Source organism: Tachysurus vachellii, chromosome 1 (assembly GCF_030014155.1).
Source record: "Tachysurus vachellii isolate PV-2020 chromosome 1, HZAU_Pvac_v1, whole genome shotgun sequence".
In the NCBI taxonomy this organism is placed as follows: Eukaryota; Metazoa; Chordata; class Actinopteri; order Siluriformes; family Bagridae; genus Tachysurus; species Tachysurus vachellii.
The window spans coordinates 2,966,954-2,984,693 of record NC_083460.1 but is presented as its reverse complement, the minus strand read 5'-3'; the positions used below and the strand labels follow the sequence as shown (position 1 = coordinate 2,984,693).

The 17,740-nt window shown below is 40.7% G+C and overlaps 1 protein-coding gene across 1 annotated transcript in view; it reads right to left on the bottom strand.

The window, feature by feature from the left end:
• Positions 1–903: 903 nt before the first annotated feature.
• tmtopsa (teleost multiple tissue opsin a) overlaps positions 904–17,740 on the bottom strand; it is a gene marked incomplete at its 5' end in the record, with an annotated part of 32,853 nt that continues 16,016 nt past the window's right edge. The window contains 2 exon segments of the mRNA XM_060865989.1: positions 904–1,149; positions 12,790–13,023. Coding sequence (XP_060721972.1) covers positions 904–1,149; positions 12,790–13,023 — 480 coding nt within the window.

Genomic DNA, 17,740 nt, shown 5'->3' with positions numbered 1-17,740 from the left:
TACACACAGTGCTTCCTGGTGCCTTCTGTTCCCTAGATAAGTGCCCCAAGCAAACGTTCTCTGGTTCATAGGTTGTTCTTCCTTGGAACACTTTTGGTACGTACTAACCACAGTGTATCAGGAACACCTCACAAGACCTGATGTTTAGGAGCTGCTCTGATGCTCCCAGTCATCACCCTCAGATCTTTAGGTTAACTTCGAGAACTGACTACTGCCTAATGTATCGCACGTCTTGATTGACAGGTGCCACTGTAACGATATACTCAAATCTTTTTCACGTCACATGTCAGTGGTGTTAATCTCATGGCTGATCGATGTACATACTTTAATTCCACTCGAATTCTTGCAGCAATAAAACAGACCAGGCTGCAGTTTTTAATTTACAGTTATTATGTGCGATATCAGACGGCATTAGCTTCAACATCTGACCCATTTAACTAGCGCTGAATATAAACCTCTCCTCAATGTGAATTCGAGAGCTGAGAAGAACGCAGTTGTGACTGATGTTGTAATAAATATATAGATTTTTGCCAATTTTCTTTCTTCGACTTTAAAAACCCCATGTTCCCATGTTCTTCAAAGAATGACAGAAGTAGATATGACAAATATAATTATAAAAAGTTTCTTGGGAGGAAAAAAGACCCAAGCTGTATGATTGCAAAAAAAAAAAATAGCACAGATTAATTTTTTTGTGTGTGTGTTTTTTTTTAATCAGCTATGACACACATAGCTGCACAGATCAGATAAAGAAATTAAGGTGATCAGTTGTAAGCGTTGGCTTTTATTATTTTTTCAGTTTGAGGTTTGTGTAGTACCGCATACGAGTTCTGGATCTCAAGCACAGCCTGAGGTTCATTTTTTACAAAACAAGAGGTTTGTGTGTCGCATTGCAGAGTCTTACTCTCAGAACGAGCCGTTGTAATGAGCCACGAGGGACAGCGCCGGACGTCCGGGCGAGTCTGTCGACGGAGGCTGCTTGTTGCTCTTGGACGAACTGACTGCTGCTGATCTGTGATCTCCTGAACCAGCCATGAGGTCAAGGTTGTTGTCGGGGCATCTCTTGGGTTTGTTTGCTTTCGACCAACTCTTCAAAACGGAGCTTTGTTGGGGCGTTTCACATTTGAGTAAAGATCGGAAGCATCTGTTGAACTGACACACACACAACGTTGAAATAAACGACGTGAACTCACTAGCACAATAAACAAATTAATTCATTAATAAAATGAAATTAAATAGAGCATATATTTTTTAATTTCAGTTTTTCCACTTCAATAATGCGTTTGATTTTTTTGTGGCAAACCATATACACTATAAAAACAATTTCCTTTTGTTTTTTGTTAGAAACAAATTAACATTAACATTCATTTTCTACCGCTTATCCGAACTACCTTGGGTCACGGGGAGCCTGTGCCTATCTCAGGCGTCATCGGGCATCAAGGCAAGATACACCCTGGACGGAGTGCCAAACCATCGCAGGGCACACACACACACACACACACACACTCTCATTCACTCACACAATCACACACTACGGACAATTTTCCAGAGATGCCAATCAACCTACCATGCATGTCTTTGGACCGGGGGAGGAAACCGGAGTACCCGGAGGAAACCCCCGAGGCACGGGGAGAACATGCAAACTCCACACACACAAGGCAGAGGCGGGAATCGAACCCCCAACCCTGGAGGTGTGAGACGAACGTGCTAACCACTAAGCCTCCGTGCCCCCCTAACATTAACATCAGTAAAGAAATTCATCTTCACCGTAACAGGCAGCCAATCAGGGCAGAGAAAAAGTACAATAATGGAATGTGTATTGTTAACCAGTAGGTAGTTAGTTTAGCTAAATAGAAAACAAAAGTAATTATTAGATGTGTTCGATGATGATGATGATGATGATGATGATGATGATGAGGATGAGGATGAGGAGGAGGATTTTTGGGTTTGTACTTGGTTTAGGTTGAAGTCCAGCAGCAACATCAGCAAACAGTCAGCGTCTCTATTTAACAGCCTTCAAGTCAAAGTCAGGACTTTTAGGACATTCACCACCAAATGGTGCAGAAAACGAGCCATTTTACTGATGAATTCTTTCCCCAGTGCATCAACAGCCTCAATTTAAAGCACAAATGACAGTTTATGACCTTTATGTTCAAAAATTTACCTCACAAATTACAATTTTTTCAATCCAATGTGCAAACACAGAGTACACGACACCTACAAAAAAGAAGTAGTTGATGTTATTTTAAATAAAAAGGCGTAACTCATCAGTTAAAATATCATTTTAATTCAAATGCAATTAAAATTCTGTAGCGCCTTCAAAAACACCTGGATTCGGCGTTCATAACATAACGGAAAGTGTTTCATTTCAGTCACATATTCAGAAGCCAGAATTTGAGAGCAGGGCTCTCAAGTGTCACGCGTTGAGCGTAACAGTCCCTCATTTGGGTCTTTTGTCACGTTCTCCCGTAACACATTGTATTTCTCACGCAGAAAAACGTACTATTTATCGTATATTTAATATGCCGCAGCACCCAAACTGTATCAGTCCGCACCGCTGTCTCTATGGAACCGGGCAGGAATCAAGCGCGTCTCCCCTGGAGTTCTTAGCCGAGCCTGACACTTACTGTATCAGCCAATCAGAAAAAGAGGCTACAAAATAGCCAATCAGAAAATAGCACTACTGTATCTGGGTAAGATTTAACGCAACAACCAATGAAACAAAAGCATCTCATGATCGCACAATCTCTTTCTCTCTCTCTCTCTCTCTCTCTTCTGATTGGCTGCTGGTTCCTGCCTGGCTCTCAACATGAAGCTAGACTTCTTTCATGTTTCATGTGCATAAAGTAGATGGTTGAAAAACAATCTAATAAATTCCACCCAAATAAAAACAAAACTTGACACTTTAAAGTTTCTTTAAACGATACAACATCGAAGATCCTGGAGGATTGATGAAGGTCCACAAGCATGCTTTTTTTGTCGCTTGAAAACATTTACAGACATAACAAATCAAACGTTTTTTTCTGGTATGGGATCAAATAAACACAAAAGCAAAATTGCTGAATGCTGCGTTCACACATACAGGTTTTAGTCGCCTAGGATTGGTTGCCATAGTAACAGCAAGCAGCATTCCACTTGACAACAAATCATTTTTCTTACCGTTAAAGTTGAAAGTTTCGGTGGGAGATTTGGCGTTTGTGTGCAAAATTCAGCATCACGATCTTTGTCTTGTGTCACGTGTGATCTACTCGACCGTCTTCAGTCGATCATATGTGTGAACGTAGCAGAACTTTCCGCTAGTCATAGATGCAAACAAGCCTGATAACCCTAGCTAGGTAACTAAAGCCCTATTTGGTCGGGATTAGTTTTACGTGGGGATGTGGAGTAATGCAATTTTACCTCAGGACGTCTGTAATATTAATTGGCCAATTCGCACGGTACAAGACATCTCAGTAAAACTAGCAGAAGTGGGAGGGGTAACTCGCTTTACGCACCACAGTAACCTCCTTGTCGTCATGTGCGTATGACGTTGCTGCCTGTTATCACGTGCGCAAACAGACAACATGGCGCCTCCATGCTTGCAAAACGCGCCAAAAACAGGAAATGACGGAGTTTTACTGTACATATTTACAGCGGGTCTATTCGGACGGGATTAGTATTACCTGAGGTCATTTTTCCGGACCTTTTTACAGAAGGTAAACATCGCCGTAATCTTTACTGACATTGTCTGTAATGATTACCGAGATGGCACATTCGGACGGGACTAAAATCACCGAGAAGCTCTGGTAATAATTACTTTACCCCCACGTAAAACTAATCCCGTCCGAATAGGGCGTTAAACACAGAAAAATCTCCTCTGGTTGCATAAGGTGTGTGTATTTCTATAACATTTTTTGTCCATCAGCCTGTAAAAACAATATTAGACATAATTAGGTTCAGCGAGCTAGATAGAGTGATGCTACAGTACCGTCCTTGGGAAAACGTAGTGTACTTAGTATACTTTATGTATTATGTATACCATAAGTCAACTACATTTCCCTAAGAAATGGAATCCTCTGTTCGGTGCTCCAAAGTTTCAAAAGAAAAAGGCAGTTAGACAGAAAAAAATCAACAATCAATATCAAATAGATCATAACATCCATGTTGGCGAAGAACTGGACTCGAGAGTCATGTTAATTTCGTCAGACGAGACGAGACGAAATATGTTCGTCAGCAACCTTTTTGTTTCATGACTAAGACGAGACAATGACAAGACTGCACCACTGTCCAAAAATGCTGACTAAGACTTGATTAACATGCATTATTGTTGACGATAAAAGACGAGACGAAAATGTTTTGTATAAAATAAAAACTAAGATAAAATCTCTCTTTGTTTTCGTCTACAATTGTCTCTGCTTTTTCATCAGCTGTTACGCCTTTAAAATATTCAGAACGAGTTCGCGGCTTCGCGCTGTTTAGTGTGTGCGTAGAAACAATTCGTCCACATGCCGCTCAAAAAATAAAAAAGTAATTAATTAGTTAATTAATTAATTAATTAATTGACTTCTGAGTGCAAGTCCACCCCTGGTCTAGGCGGCTTTTTGTGTTAAATTATATTTCCTGTCGCTGCTCAGGCTCTTTTATTGTACATGACAGCTTATGTCCCGATGACCGGTCTTTGCATTACGATTAAAAGCAGTATGAATAAAGTACAAAATGTGATGTGCAGTCAAGTTCGAGTGTATGCACTGTTTAAACGAGTGTTCTCAACGTCTCATTGATACTTTTGTGATTCGCGGACTGTAAATAGGTTGTATTTTAGGCCCACAGTAAAGTAGGCCTATTCTTTTCAGTTTTTCTGAGTATATTTATTTTATTTCTGATTTGAACAGAAACATGAGACACAAGGCGACCAAAACAGTTTTAAAAACCTTTGTAACTTAAGTTGTCAGTCGGAGTCTGTTGGGCCTCAGCTTTTGAGTTGTGTTGGTTAAAATAAAACACTATTCAGAAAGATTCATAATTTGTGAATTTGTCTCCTAAATCACAAATTGAAAACCAGACACGTTTAACATTTGCATTCAACAAAAATCATTCAACACGTGTATTTTGTCAGGTAATTATGACATTTAACCAATGTTTGAGATGTGAAACACTTTTTTACTGAAATGTTTATCAGTAATAATCTCAGTAATAATGTGTTATACTAAAACTAGACTAAAATTAAAAGACTTTTAGTCGACTAAAACTTGACTAACAAAAAAAGATATGTGAATGACTAAATATGACTAAAACTAACAAGGACATTTGGCACCAGACTAAGACTAAGACTAAATTAAAAATAGGTGACGAAATTAACACTACTCGAGAGTCGAGTCGAGAGTGAACGCAGGATCACCTGAGCATCACCTGGTCTTCAGCTGTTAGTAAGAACTCACTGAGATCACGACTGCAGCTCTTAACCTGTACACTGCATTTATTTATACACCGTTCTGCTTCACAGGTGATGCAAAGTGTTTCTATTAATGTGGCCACTCACTGTATACAGTATGTACAATAAAAATCAAGTGGATTTAAACACTTACCAAAGTCGTGGTCGAGGATTTCAGCTGGGCAGGAAATCGTTCATGGATCTGTACAGCATTTTTAGTCTTCAACTCGCCTCAACTCACAGTTTCCATAGTTACGGGCTGGGAGGAATTGAAGACTGAAAATGACATACAGGAGAAATGGCATTTTTTTCGGTGCTGGAGGACGGTGAACTTCCTGAAACATAGTCGGTGCTCGTTAGATGGACTGTCACTATAGCGAGGTAGACATGGATCTTCATCAAATCCAAATTCTATGCCTCGTTTATCTGTCAGCTTCAAGTAGAACAAAGAGAAACACTCGATTTATCACAACAGCCATCTGGGCTCTTGTTTTTCAACAAAGCTTTTTAACTAGCCTCATGAGATGCTGCTGTCTCGACATAACAAGATCTCATTCTTTCTCCAGCATACTGTAGTTCCTGATGGAAATGGATTTATTATTGAAAATTACTCGCAAGAAAAACAAACCTCGAAGTGAACCGTATGCAAGCGAGGCCTCTGGATTTTTCCTTCAATTCTGTAGCTTTTGTAAATTTTGTTTTGACGCTGTACACCGTTTCAAAAACTCCATATTCTCTGAAGCCTAAAGAGCACTCCTAAAGAATAGCGACATGGAGGTGGATTTTATTTTTATGCTACGCAGATGTTTTGTGTTTTGAAAAAAAAAAAAGCCTTCCTTGATGACCCTTGTTACAACAGAACTTCGCATTGAGGAGAAGTTCGATTTAATTCATGACCCTGTGGAGTCTGATCATGTTATAAAAAGCAGCAAGCTAACAAAAAAGTGACCTACAGTACATTCACAGAGTCTTCCCGGGTTTATCAAGCTAGATGCAAATGGATTTCTTTAGTTTATAAGTAGTTTGTAGGAGCAGAACTGAACTAGGCGTCATCAGACATCAAGGCAGGATACACCCTGGACGGAGTGCCAACCCATCGCAGGGCACACATACACACACTCTCATTCACTCACGCAATCACACACTACGGACAATTTTCCAGAGATGCCAATCAACCTACCATGCATGTCTTTGGACCGGGGGAGGAAACCGGAGTACCCGGAGGAAACCCCCGAGGCACACACACAAGGCGGAGGTGGGAATTGAACCCCCAACCCTGGAGGTGTGAGGCGAAGGTGCTAACCACTAAGCCACCGGGAGCACAAACATGTAAGTATGAATTTTTTTTATTATTTTATTTATATTATCATTATTTGCCATTTAGTTGTCATTTCAGCTGTATGAGCCTTGCCTTTAATGGACTGTGAGTATGTACTGTAGCTGTACCCTGCATGCAGCTAGGCATTTCTGGGTGATTTGCTTTCTTCAACCTACCTGATAAAGAAAATCAGCTTTTCTGAAAAAAATGTATTGAATTTTATTTTTTAGCTTTATTTGGTTTACACAATTTTGTTTCGCCACATGTTTCATTTCCTGGCTCCCATTGTACCTAAAGTGTCACCATATTTAAACCTGTTGTGTCTGTCTTTGTCAAGTTACTGATTTTATGCTCTTTATTTTGTTCATCCAATTTACGTTGTGTTATTAAATGCTGCTGTTAGTTGTGCGCTTAACTTCCTTCATGGACGTTCAACAACAGGAAATGTAACATCAAATTCTCACTCACTCTCACTCATTCATTTTCTACCGCTTATCCGAACTACCTCGGGTCACGGGGAGCCTGTGCCTATCTCAGGCGTCATCGGGCATCAAGGCAGGATACACCCTGGACAGAGTGCCAACCCATCGCAGGGCACACACACACTCTCATTCACTCACACAATCACACACTACGGACAATTTTCCAGAGATGCCAAATCAACCTACCATGCATGTCTTTGGACCGGGGAGGAAACCGGAGTACCCGGAGGAAACCCCCGAGGCACGGGGAGAACATGCAAACTCCACACACACAAGGTGGAGGCGGGAATCGAACCCCCAACCCTGGAGGTGTGAGGAGAACGTGCTAACCACTAAGCCACCATGCCCCTAACATCAAATTGATTAAAAAAAAAAAAGGTAGTTATCAAATTATAGGAAACTAGTTTTCAATTAACTTAACAGGTAACTTAAACAGGAAAAGTTAAAAGGCTCCTGATGTGAGTGTAAATAAATAAATAAACAGAGAAATAAATGGCGATGTTCTCAATGATCTTTGGAGAGATCTTTACACGGCCCTTTTGGCACGTTTGTCATTTCTCCTAAAATTCTATGGGGGTTGGTGCAAATTACACAAAACACATTACACACAATTCAATTAATATTCAATTAATCTGCTTTTCAGCCTGAAAGCAATGCTGCACATGGATTCAGAAGCTTCGCACGAAAATCAATACGGTGTACTGAGAGCTTCTTTAACTCTTCTGTGCACAAGATTTTTAATTGAAATCCCACAGTAGCAGATTTTTTCTGTCTGTAAGCAGGCTTTAGGAGCAGTGCAGGAGTTATTATTTAGCTTGGAGATCCATGCAAACGAGGAGCGTAGAAACTGAGCTACAGTATAATAAATAACTACGTCAGACAAATGGTTTCTAAAAGTTAAGTTTTGTCTGGGGATTAACCGAGATAATGTTTTATCACTTCAAACCTTCAACAGGAAAGATGTCATATTAAAACTACACTCACTCATTCATCTTCTACCGCTTATCTGAACTACCTTGGGTCATGGGGAGCCTGTGCCTATCTCAGGCGTCATTGGGGAATCAAGGCAGGATACACCCTGGACGGAGTGTCAACCCATCTCAGGGCACACACACACACTCTCATTCACTCACACAATCACACACTTAGGACAATTTTCCAGAGATGCCAATCAACCTACCATGCATGTCTTTGGACCGGGGGAGGAAACCGGAGTACCCGGAGGAAACCCCCGAGGCACGGGGAGAACATGCAAACTCCACACACACAAGGCGGAGGCAGGAATCGAACCCCCAACCCTGGAGGTGTGAGGCGAACGTGCTAACCACTAAGCCACCGTGCTCCCCATTAAAACTACAATGAATTGAAATTATGCTGATGCTCAGATTCGTAACTTGCTCAGAAGGATACACAACTGGTTACACAACTGCAAATGACTATATAGTGTAGAGTTACAGAAAGAAATGATTTATAATCGCACTCTCCGGTGATGAGGATGCTTCAGTTTTCTTCAACTCTTGTGTCGTAGTAGGGGAAAATTTAAAAAGTCTTAAAATCAATAGTTTGAATTTTTATATTCCTGTAAAATGCTTTGACAAAAAAAATAAAAAATAGTGGAGAGATGAAGGACTGAAAACTAAAACCTCGGAAATGAGTCGGTGTGTTAGCAAGTCACCCCAAAATCAATGGGGTTTTATTAATGGGTTTTTGTCGAAATGTCAAATATTAATTAAATATATTGTAGTACATCATAAAATAAAATACTTCATTAATTTCCTACTTGTGTCTTTTTAAGCTTTTATTTGTTTTGTAAAAGGCGGCTGTGAGGTGAACAAGCGGTTAAACAGAACTACAGAAGCGACGTTAAACCTCATCACCAACAACGCCCTCAACAAACAGGAGAACTCAAATCTGCTCAAACAGCCGTGTTGTGTTTATACTAATAATGGAAATAATCTTGCAAACTTAAAAATCCAACCTTTCGTTCATTCTGATTCATCTACAAAAACAGAGTACGTACTGTAAGTCACTTAGAATCTTTTCCAGTCTAGTGATTGTATTTAGGGGGACACGGTAGCACGTTTGCCCCTCACCTCCAGGGTTGGGGGTTCGATTCCCGTCTCCGCCTTGTGTGTGTGGAGTTTGCATGTTCCTCCCCCGGTCCAAAGACATGCATGGTAGGTTGATTGGCATCTCTGGAAAATTGTCCGTAGTGTGTGATTGCGTGAGTGAATGAGAGTGTGTGTGTGCCCTGCGATGGGTTGGCACTCCGTCCAGGGTGTATCCTGCCTTGATGCCCAATGACGCCTGAGATAGGCACAGGCTCCCCGTGACCCGAGGTAGTTCAGATAAGCGGTAGAAGATGAATGAGTGAATGAATGATTGTATTTAGGCTGCAAAACTCATAAAACCTGTATTCAATATTATAGAATTGAACATAAACCTTTATTTTGTCACATAGACATTACAGCACAGTGAAATTCCTTTTTTACATATCCCAACTTTGGAGGATGGGGTCAGAGAATAGGGTCAGACATGATACAGTACCACTGGAGCAGTGAGGGTTAAGGGCCTTGCTCAAGGGCCCAACAGTGGCAGCTTGGCAGTGCTGGGGCTTGAACCCTGAACCACTTACTGTAAGCCACGACTGCCCATTATAGTAATGTATAATATGTATAAAAACTGTCATATGGCTTATTCTCTGGAATAATCTACGAAAATAAAAAAAAGGTAATGAAAAACCCTGTTGAGAGAAACAGGGCGACGCTAACTTAAGGGTCAAACTACAAGAATATATCAAATCTGCAGCACTGTTGTTTTATTTCTTGAAGAAAATATCATTCCAAAGTTGATGTTCTGTGGTGTTGTGTTGCGTTTGCCGTATTTCATAATGAAAACCACTTCAGACACTTAGACAAAAAACACATTAGAGCAACTGTCAGAACGGTTTAGCACTGCTGAATGAACGCAAGAATAATTTCCACTAATTTCTTTTTCGTTTTCTACACGAAGGCTCACGGGCTCGATATCGCAGCAGAAATGGAAGGACGGAGTCAGTTTGGTTTTCAGCTTTGTAACCTTCTGATGTAATTGTGAGTTGAAATGATCCGGGTTAAGGTGATGGTGCATGTGGAGTTTATGCCAGGAACACTAGGTAGAAGAAATCTAAGGGTAATTTAGCCAAATCTAGTCCACTTACTGTCATGTTTTTTTGGGAAACCGTGTGAGAACCATGAAGAGAGCCAGGATTGAACTCAGACAAGACAAATAGAAATGTGGAGAAGTTTAAATACCATCATGTTTGGATTCCAATATTTCTCAAAAAAAAAAAAAAAAAGAAAGAAAAATAATGAATTCCTGGGGCAATTAATGAAATTGGATCAATCTGTTCCAAAATGAGCTTGGAACAAATTCTGGGTTTCTTTGTTTTTCTCTGATTTCCACCTTCAACTATGTTATTTAAGCTAAATATTTAAAATTCCATCTAAAACCCTGAAGCATTGGTTCCTGAATCGATTCCCAATGTCACATGAGCACAGTCTGCATTTCTGCTCATACATACAGTAGCACAGACATAGCAGAAAATGTGGATTAACAGGGACTGGCTCGAGAGCTTCAGTTTTTCAGTCCATCTTTCTAGAGGAACCTTAAAGGTTTGATGTAAAACCTTGAAACAGAAACTTTCCCCAGCCCTTCAGCTCCTTCCCATATCTCTCATGCACTTGTTTTAGCTCGACTGGTGGGAACTCATCATGATATAAAACTCCGCTGACGGATTTGTGCTCGGACCGTCTTCTGTCTCGCTTTTACACCCGAAATCAATAAATCCAAATCAAAGAGCATGTCTGCGTCTTTGGGATCCGTTTCCTCCTGGCGTCGGTTCAGGGTAAGGCTCCATCTTGGCGCATATACAACGAGACATACAACGTGCATTCCTGTCTCAAGGATATTGGTAATATCTCAACAAAGGACAGGAAAAAAATACACCTTAAATCCGTCTATGTAAAGATACGATGTCTTTTATTCACTTGACTGAGTTAAGGTTTTATCGATTTTGATGTTCCTGAATGTACTTTAATAACGGGACTAGAGAACTCATCCATTTTACTCGTTCTTTTTCCTCCTGTGCCTGATCACACGTCTGACAGCTCGACTGATCGCGTGATGAATTAAACTGTTTCGCACGAAGGCACAACAGCGACGTGTTCGTATTAGACGCCTTTATTAAGCTGGCAGAGCAGATAAATTAAGCTCCATGTATCGCTTTATAGCACAAGACCGTCCTGAGTAACAGATATACTTTAAACATTTATGTAATGATAATTGCTATATCTTTAATCACTCCATCTAATCCAGGGCTTTATATTAACCCAAAGGCGTTAAGACGGCAGATAATTGACTAAAAAAAATCTCCATCATAATGCTGAATAGGAGTCCAGTGCCAGCGCATCATTTTCTTTAAGCCCAGGAGGTGTATATTAACATGAAATCTCATAAATCTTATAAAGGTAGAGCCGTGGCTATGTTTCTGTCAGCCATCCTTCCACAGCATTGCAGAGCAAATTGGTCACCGTGGGCCGTTCTTTCGGTTTCAGCTACGCATGCTCGGAATAATTCCTTGTGTGTCTAATACAAAAATACCAGTCACACATTCCACACAAATATCAATTTCAAATCCCAGTCTATAATTTCACTTCGGCACTTCCTCTCTGCCTTAGCATCTCCTCGAGCAAAGACACATAAAATAAGAAAAGCTGGAAATCAAATTGCTCTCAGCTGGAACTGATACACAAGAAAACATATTTTTTTAATATAAAGACAAGGGCTTGACATCTTGAAAACACACAGCAGAGTGTGAAGAGGGGTTTAGCTGAAAAATCCTTCCCATTACACAAGTTATGGTTAAAGCTAACACTGCGTTTTTACCACAGATTAGGTATTTAGAGGTTTTCTTACAGCTTTACATGACTGCTCAAAAGGTTAGCATATAGCCCAAAGTATTTATTTACTTACAAAATAACTTGTTTTTTATCTTCTTACCTGTCAGCGGATCCTGAATTAGCTCCAACTACACTATTTTTCAGTGTTAACAGAAGTAGACAATAATAAAATACAGCAGCAGCTAGCTAAGGCTGAGTAGCAAGTTATTCTAGCTAGCTAGCAAGCAGCAAACAGGTAGCAGCTAGCAAGGTAACCGCTAAGCTAGGTATATACACTGTCAGGCTTTGAGGCAGTACAACGTATATTAGACCGTTTGTATTCAATATAACAGCGTTTTGCCAGTTAATGATTACAGATATAAACAGAAATATAACTGAACAGCTACAAAACAAGCTAGCATGTAATTACTCATAAAAGGAACGCAGGCTTTCTGATGGTGCTGATGGCGGCAGTTTTTTTTCACCTCACAGGATCAGTAAAGTCTATCTATCTATCTATCTATCTATCTATCTATCTATCTATCTATCTATCTATCTATCTAAAGGTAGATCTGTCTACCCAATCTGTGTGATCCATCAGTGTAAAATGTTTGTGTAAAGGCTCTGAGAGTGCAGAGTATAAATCACTGAAAACGTCCTTACCTGCTTGTTCATGAATATGTAGATGATGGGGTTGATTACGGTGCTGGTCTTGGCCAGGATGGAGGGCACGATGCTTGCCTCGGCTGTCACCAGACCCGGAACTCCGAACGTAGCCACCAGGGCCATGATACCGTATGGGAGCCAGCAGAGCAGGTAGCACAGCACCATTGTGATGACCATGAAGAGGACGCGGTGCTCCCGCTTTTGGCTGGTGGACTTCCTCAAGCGGCTCACCTTCAGGACCAAAAATTGGGAACGGAATATTGTCTATACAGCAAGACATCACGCTCTGTGCATCATGTACAATGATCCAAACGCAATGCAATTTTCAACCGTTACCTCTCAATATTTAGTTTTTGCATAAGTTGCAGAAATAATTCATCATCTGTCATGCACCGGGTTGCAAAATGCCTGACGCCTCGTTTCTTGGGTAACGAGGCACCACAACGCAATGCATTTTCATTTCAATTAAAACTGTTTACGATAGCAATGCAGCGAATGGGAAGATATCTGGAGTCAGTTAGTCTCTCTCTCTCTCTCTCTCTCTCTCTCTCTCTCTCGCTCTCTTAATCTCTTAGTTAAAACTCAACTGGGTGAAAAATTAAAGGAAAAACCAGAATAAAGTAACCATCACATGTGTTCAACCACTGCAGGCCACCAAAACGGTATTAACAGCAAGTCTCTGGAATGGCATTGGATTTTCCCGAAAGCTCCCGAAAGCTTGTCTTTTTTGTGTGATGTCTCGTGTGATTTTCTGTTTGGGCTCTAAATACAACCACTAAAAAAGTTTTTTTCACACAAACAGCCAAGAACATCAGAGGTGACATCTAATCACTTACATCTCTCACTTACATCCATATTGATTCCATATTGTTTTTTTATTGTTAAATCTCTTTTTGTTACATCTTTTTAAAAAAATATCTATCTGGCAACCTCAGAGATGTAAACTACAGACAGGTAATTTCAATAATCTGAATACAGAGCGGGGGTCACGGTGGTTTAGTTGTTAGCACGTTCGCCTCACACCTCCAGGGTTGGGGGTTGGATTCCCGCCTCCACCTTGTGTGTGTGGAGTTTGCATGTTCTCCCCATGCCTCGAGGGTTTCCTCCGGGTACTCCGGTTTCCTCCCCCGGTCCAAAGACATGCATGGTAGGTTGATTGGCATCTCTGGAAAATTGTCCCTAGTGTGTGATTGCGTGAGTGAATGAGTGTGTGTGTGCCCTGTGATGGGTTGGCACTCCGTCCAGGGTGAATCCTGCCTTGATGCCCAATGACGCCTGAGATAGGCACAGGCTCCCCATGACCCGAGGTAGTTCGGATAAGCGGTAGAAGATGAATGAATGAATGAATACAGAGCGGGGGTCACGGTGGTTTAGTTGTTAGCACGTTCGCCTCACACCTCCAGGGTTGGGGGTTGGATTCCCACCTCCACCTTGTGTGTGTGGAGTTTGCATGTTCTCCCCGTGCCTCGAGGGTTTCCTCCGGGTACTCCGGTTTCCTCCCCCGGTCCAAAGACAAGCATGGTAGGTTGATTGCCATCTCTGGAAAATTGTCCGTAGTGTGTGATTGCGTGAGTGAATGAGAGTGTGTGTGTGTGTGTGCCCTGTGATGGGTTGGCACTCCGTCCAGGGTGTATCCTGCCTTGATGCCCAATGATGCCTGAGATAGGCACAGGCTCCCCGTGACCCGAGGTAGTTCGGATAAGCGGTAGAAAATGAGTGAGCGAGAGTGAGAGTGTGTTGGGAATATTCATTCCCTTGGGTGAATATTTACACAACTATTTGTCCGCCGTTCTGCAAACCGTAATAAAATGAAGCAGGAAGCCTCATTAATGTTGCAGTTACAGAAGTTTTATTACGCAGGATCACTGTAAAATCCTGAACGTCACTAGAGAAGCTGAAAAGTATCATAGCTTAAACATTTCTCTATTCCAAATCTCAAGCCCTTCCCAAATCCCAAACAGATCACATGGCAGACATTATACTCTTCTGTCGTTCTGATATCTTAACAAATCCAAAGTGACAACAAACAGTACCAAGGACTTGAGGACCAGACATAAGCAAGAGCTTCCAATGTCTCACACGGGAAATTAAAATATTAAATCCCGTAGGAGATTTTCAAGCTCCTGTGAATAGAGATCTCAGAATCTCAGCTTGGCAGTGCCACGTTTCAGCAAACACATACAGTATGAAGATGTATGCCTCATCCTGGTTATGCTTCTTCCAGAGATATCGTTGAAATTTTTTTTTTAGGAATCAAATATACGAGGAGTGTCCCAGCAGGTCGAAACACGCATCATCGTGATGTGTATGTGAAGCTAAACAAAAAGATGAAGGAGAAATTGGTTCTTCATCAATTGGGCTGCCATTTTTTCCTTTTAAGTCATTTTTTAAAATCTATTTATAGCGACAATAAATGGTGTGAAGCATCCATAAAACAAAGGCACAGATTCTCAACCCTGGTTTTGGAGAACCTCCTACTCTGCACACTTTAGTAGGTGTATCTCAAATCGCATACTTACACACTAAACCATTAAAGAATAGAACAGAAGCCTTTATTTTGTCACATATACATTACATAACTGTAAAATTCTTTCTTCACATATTCCAACTTTGGAGGTTGGTGTCAGAGCACAGGGTCAGACATGATACAGCACCACTAGAGCAGAGATTGTTAAGGGCCTTGCTCAAGGGCCCAACAGTGGCAGCTTTGCAATGCTGCGGCTTGAACTCTGATCCTCTGATCAACAACCCAGTGTCTTAAACACTTGAGCCACCAACTGCCCCAGTGTGTAGTATAACTACTGTGAGGAGTGTTTCCACACTGACTGAAAACAAGAACAAGAACAAGAAGAAGTGAACTTTAAGCACTTGAATCTTTGTTTAACCTTTATTTTTTTTTTTACAGGCAAGTCATTAAGAACAGGTTCTTATTTACAATGGTGGCCTGACAAGTGGAATAACCACTTAGGGAAAGGGAAGTAGGACTAAAATAAATACAAAACATTAAAAATACATACAGGTTAACAATTACATAAATACATTTTAAAACAAAATTATGTAGAGAAGCTACTGCATATATCCGTGAACAAATATGATATAATATTTTTAAAGGATTAAATTGGAATTAATTTATATAGTTTGAGAGTATTTTGCAAAGCATTCCAGTCGCGAGCTGCAGCAGATTGAAAAGTTGCAAGACCAAACGCAGAGTTGGTTTTAGGAATGCTTAATTGAAAATGAAGTGAGGATCGGGTGTTATATGTGACAGGCTTTAACTGCAGCAAGTGACCTAAGTAAGGAGTTGAGTGGCCGAGAAGGGTCTTATAAATGAAGGTGAACCAGTGAATTTTACGGCGATTGTGAAGGGAGGGCCGGTTTACAGATGAATATAAAACACAATGGTGTGTATTGAAAGGAGCATTTATGGCAAACCTGATAGCAGAATGGTAAAGAGCATCAAGTTTTGATAGGGTGGACTTGCAAGCAACCCTATATATAGTGTCTCCATAATCTAACATGGGTAGAATGGTCATTTGAATAAGAATAAGTTTGGCAGAAGTGGTGAAGGAAGAGCGGTTTCTGTAAAAGAAACCAAGCTTGGCTTTGACCTTAGATTGCAGCTTTGATATGTGAATAGAGAAAGAAAGTGAAGTTTCCAACCAGATGCCCAAGTAGTTATAAGCAGTGACTTGTTCTAGAATAGCCCCCTTGCAGGTGGTGATGTTAAGGGCAGGAGGAGGCGTACTACCCCTACGGCAAAACCACATGCTTTTTGTTTTGGCGGTATTGAGCGTGGGATTGAGTTGTGTAAAAGACTGCTGTAGTTCGTAAAAGTTATGTTGCAGGGTAGCTTGAACAGCATCAGAGGAGGGACCTATGGCATAAAGGATTGTATCATCGGCATATAAGTGAATGAATGATTTACCAACTGCCTGAGGAATGTTATTAATATAAATTGAGAAAAGTGTGGGACCAAGAATGGAGCCTTGGGGGACACCCCTGGTGACCGGGAGAGAATGGGAGAAAAGGTTTTCAAATCTTACACGTTGAACCCGGTGAGAAAGATAATTTAAGAACCAAACCAGTGAGTGATCAGTGACACCAATGCTGCTGAGTCTGTGGATAAGTGTGTTGTGGTCCACAGAGTCAAAAGCTTTTGCAAGATCAATGAATATAGCAGCACAGTTTTGTTTGTTATCTAATGCAGATGTAATGTCATTGAGCACTTTAGTGGTAGCTGTAACACAACCATACCCTGATTGGAAGCCAGATTGTGCCCCAGAGATGATACCATTCACATTAAGATAATTGATTAGCTGTTTATTGACAAGGTTTTCCAGAATTTTAGACACACATGGCAAGATGGAAATTGGCCTGTAATTATTCAGGTAAGCAGGTACAGGAATCTTCAGGAAGCAGAACAGCAAATGTGCTGCGCTGAAAAAAGACACATACAGTAAGCACGATTTCTCATCCTCAGTAAACTCAGCTCCATCTGGCACACGTTCAACTCGGGCTGTTTATTATTCATCACCCTAATGTGCCATCAGATAAATAAAACGATCAGGACACTAAATTTCAGTGAGTCAGTTCATGAATTTTGGCAAACATTAGTAATTAATGTGAAACACACATCAACATGGGTTTAAATCTTCTCCATGAGGTGTAAATGTTTAGCAAAGGGTCTGTTCCCTGGAGTAAAATGAACATTAGTCTGAATTTAGAGACAATTCGTGATGCAATTAAATTAAATTGTGTATGCAGCGATGTACAATAAGGCCATCCTTAAAAATATTTTGGTTTGCAGTAACAGTAAAAAAATAAAGGGTCGGTAGGTAGGTCTATATTTTCTATAAGTTTCAATGTAAAAAAAAAAGTTTAAAAAAAAGTACAATTTTGGTGACGGTGATTACGTAGGTATGAATTTAAATAAATTAGCATATCGTGA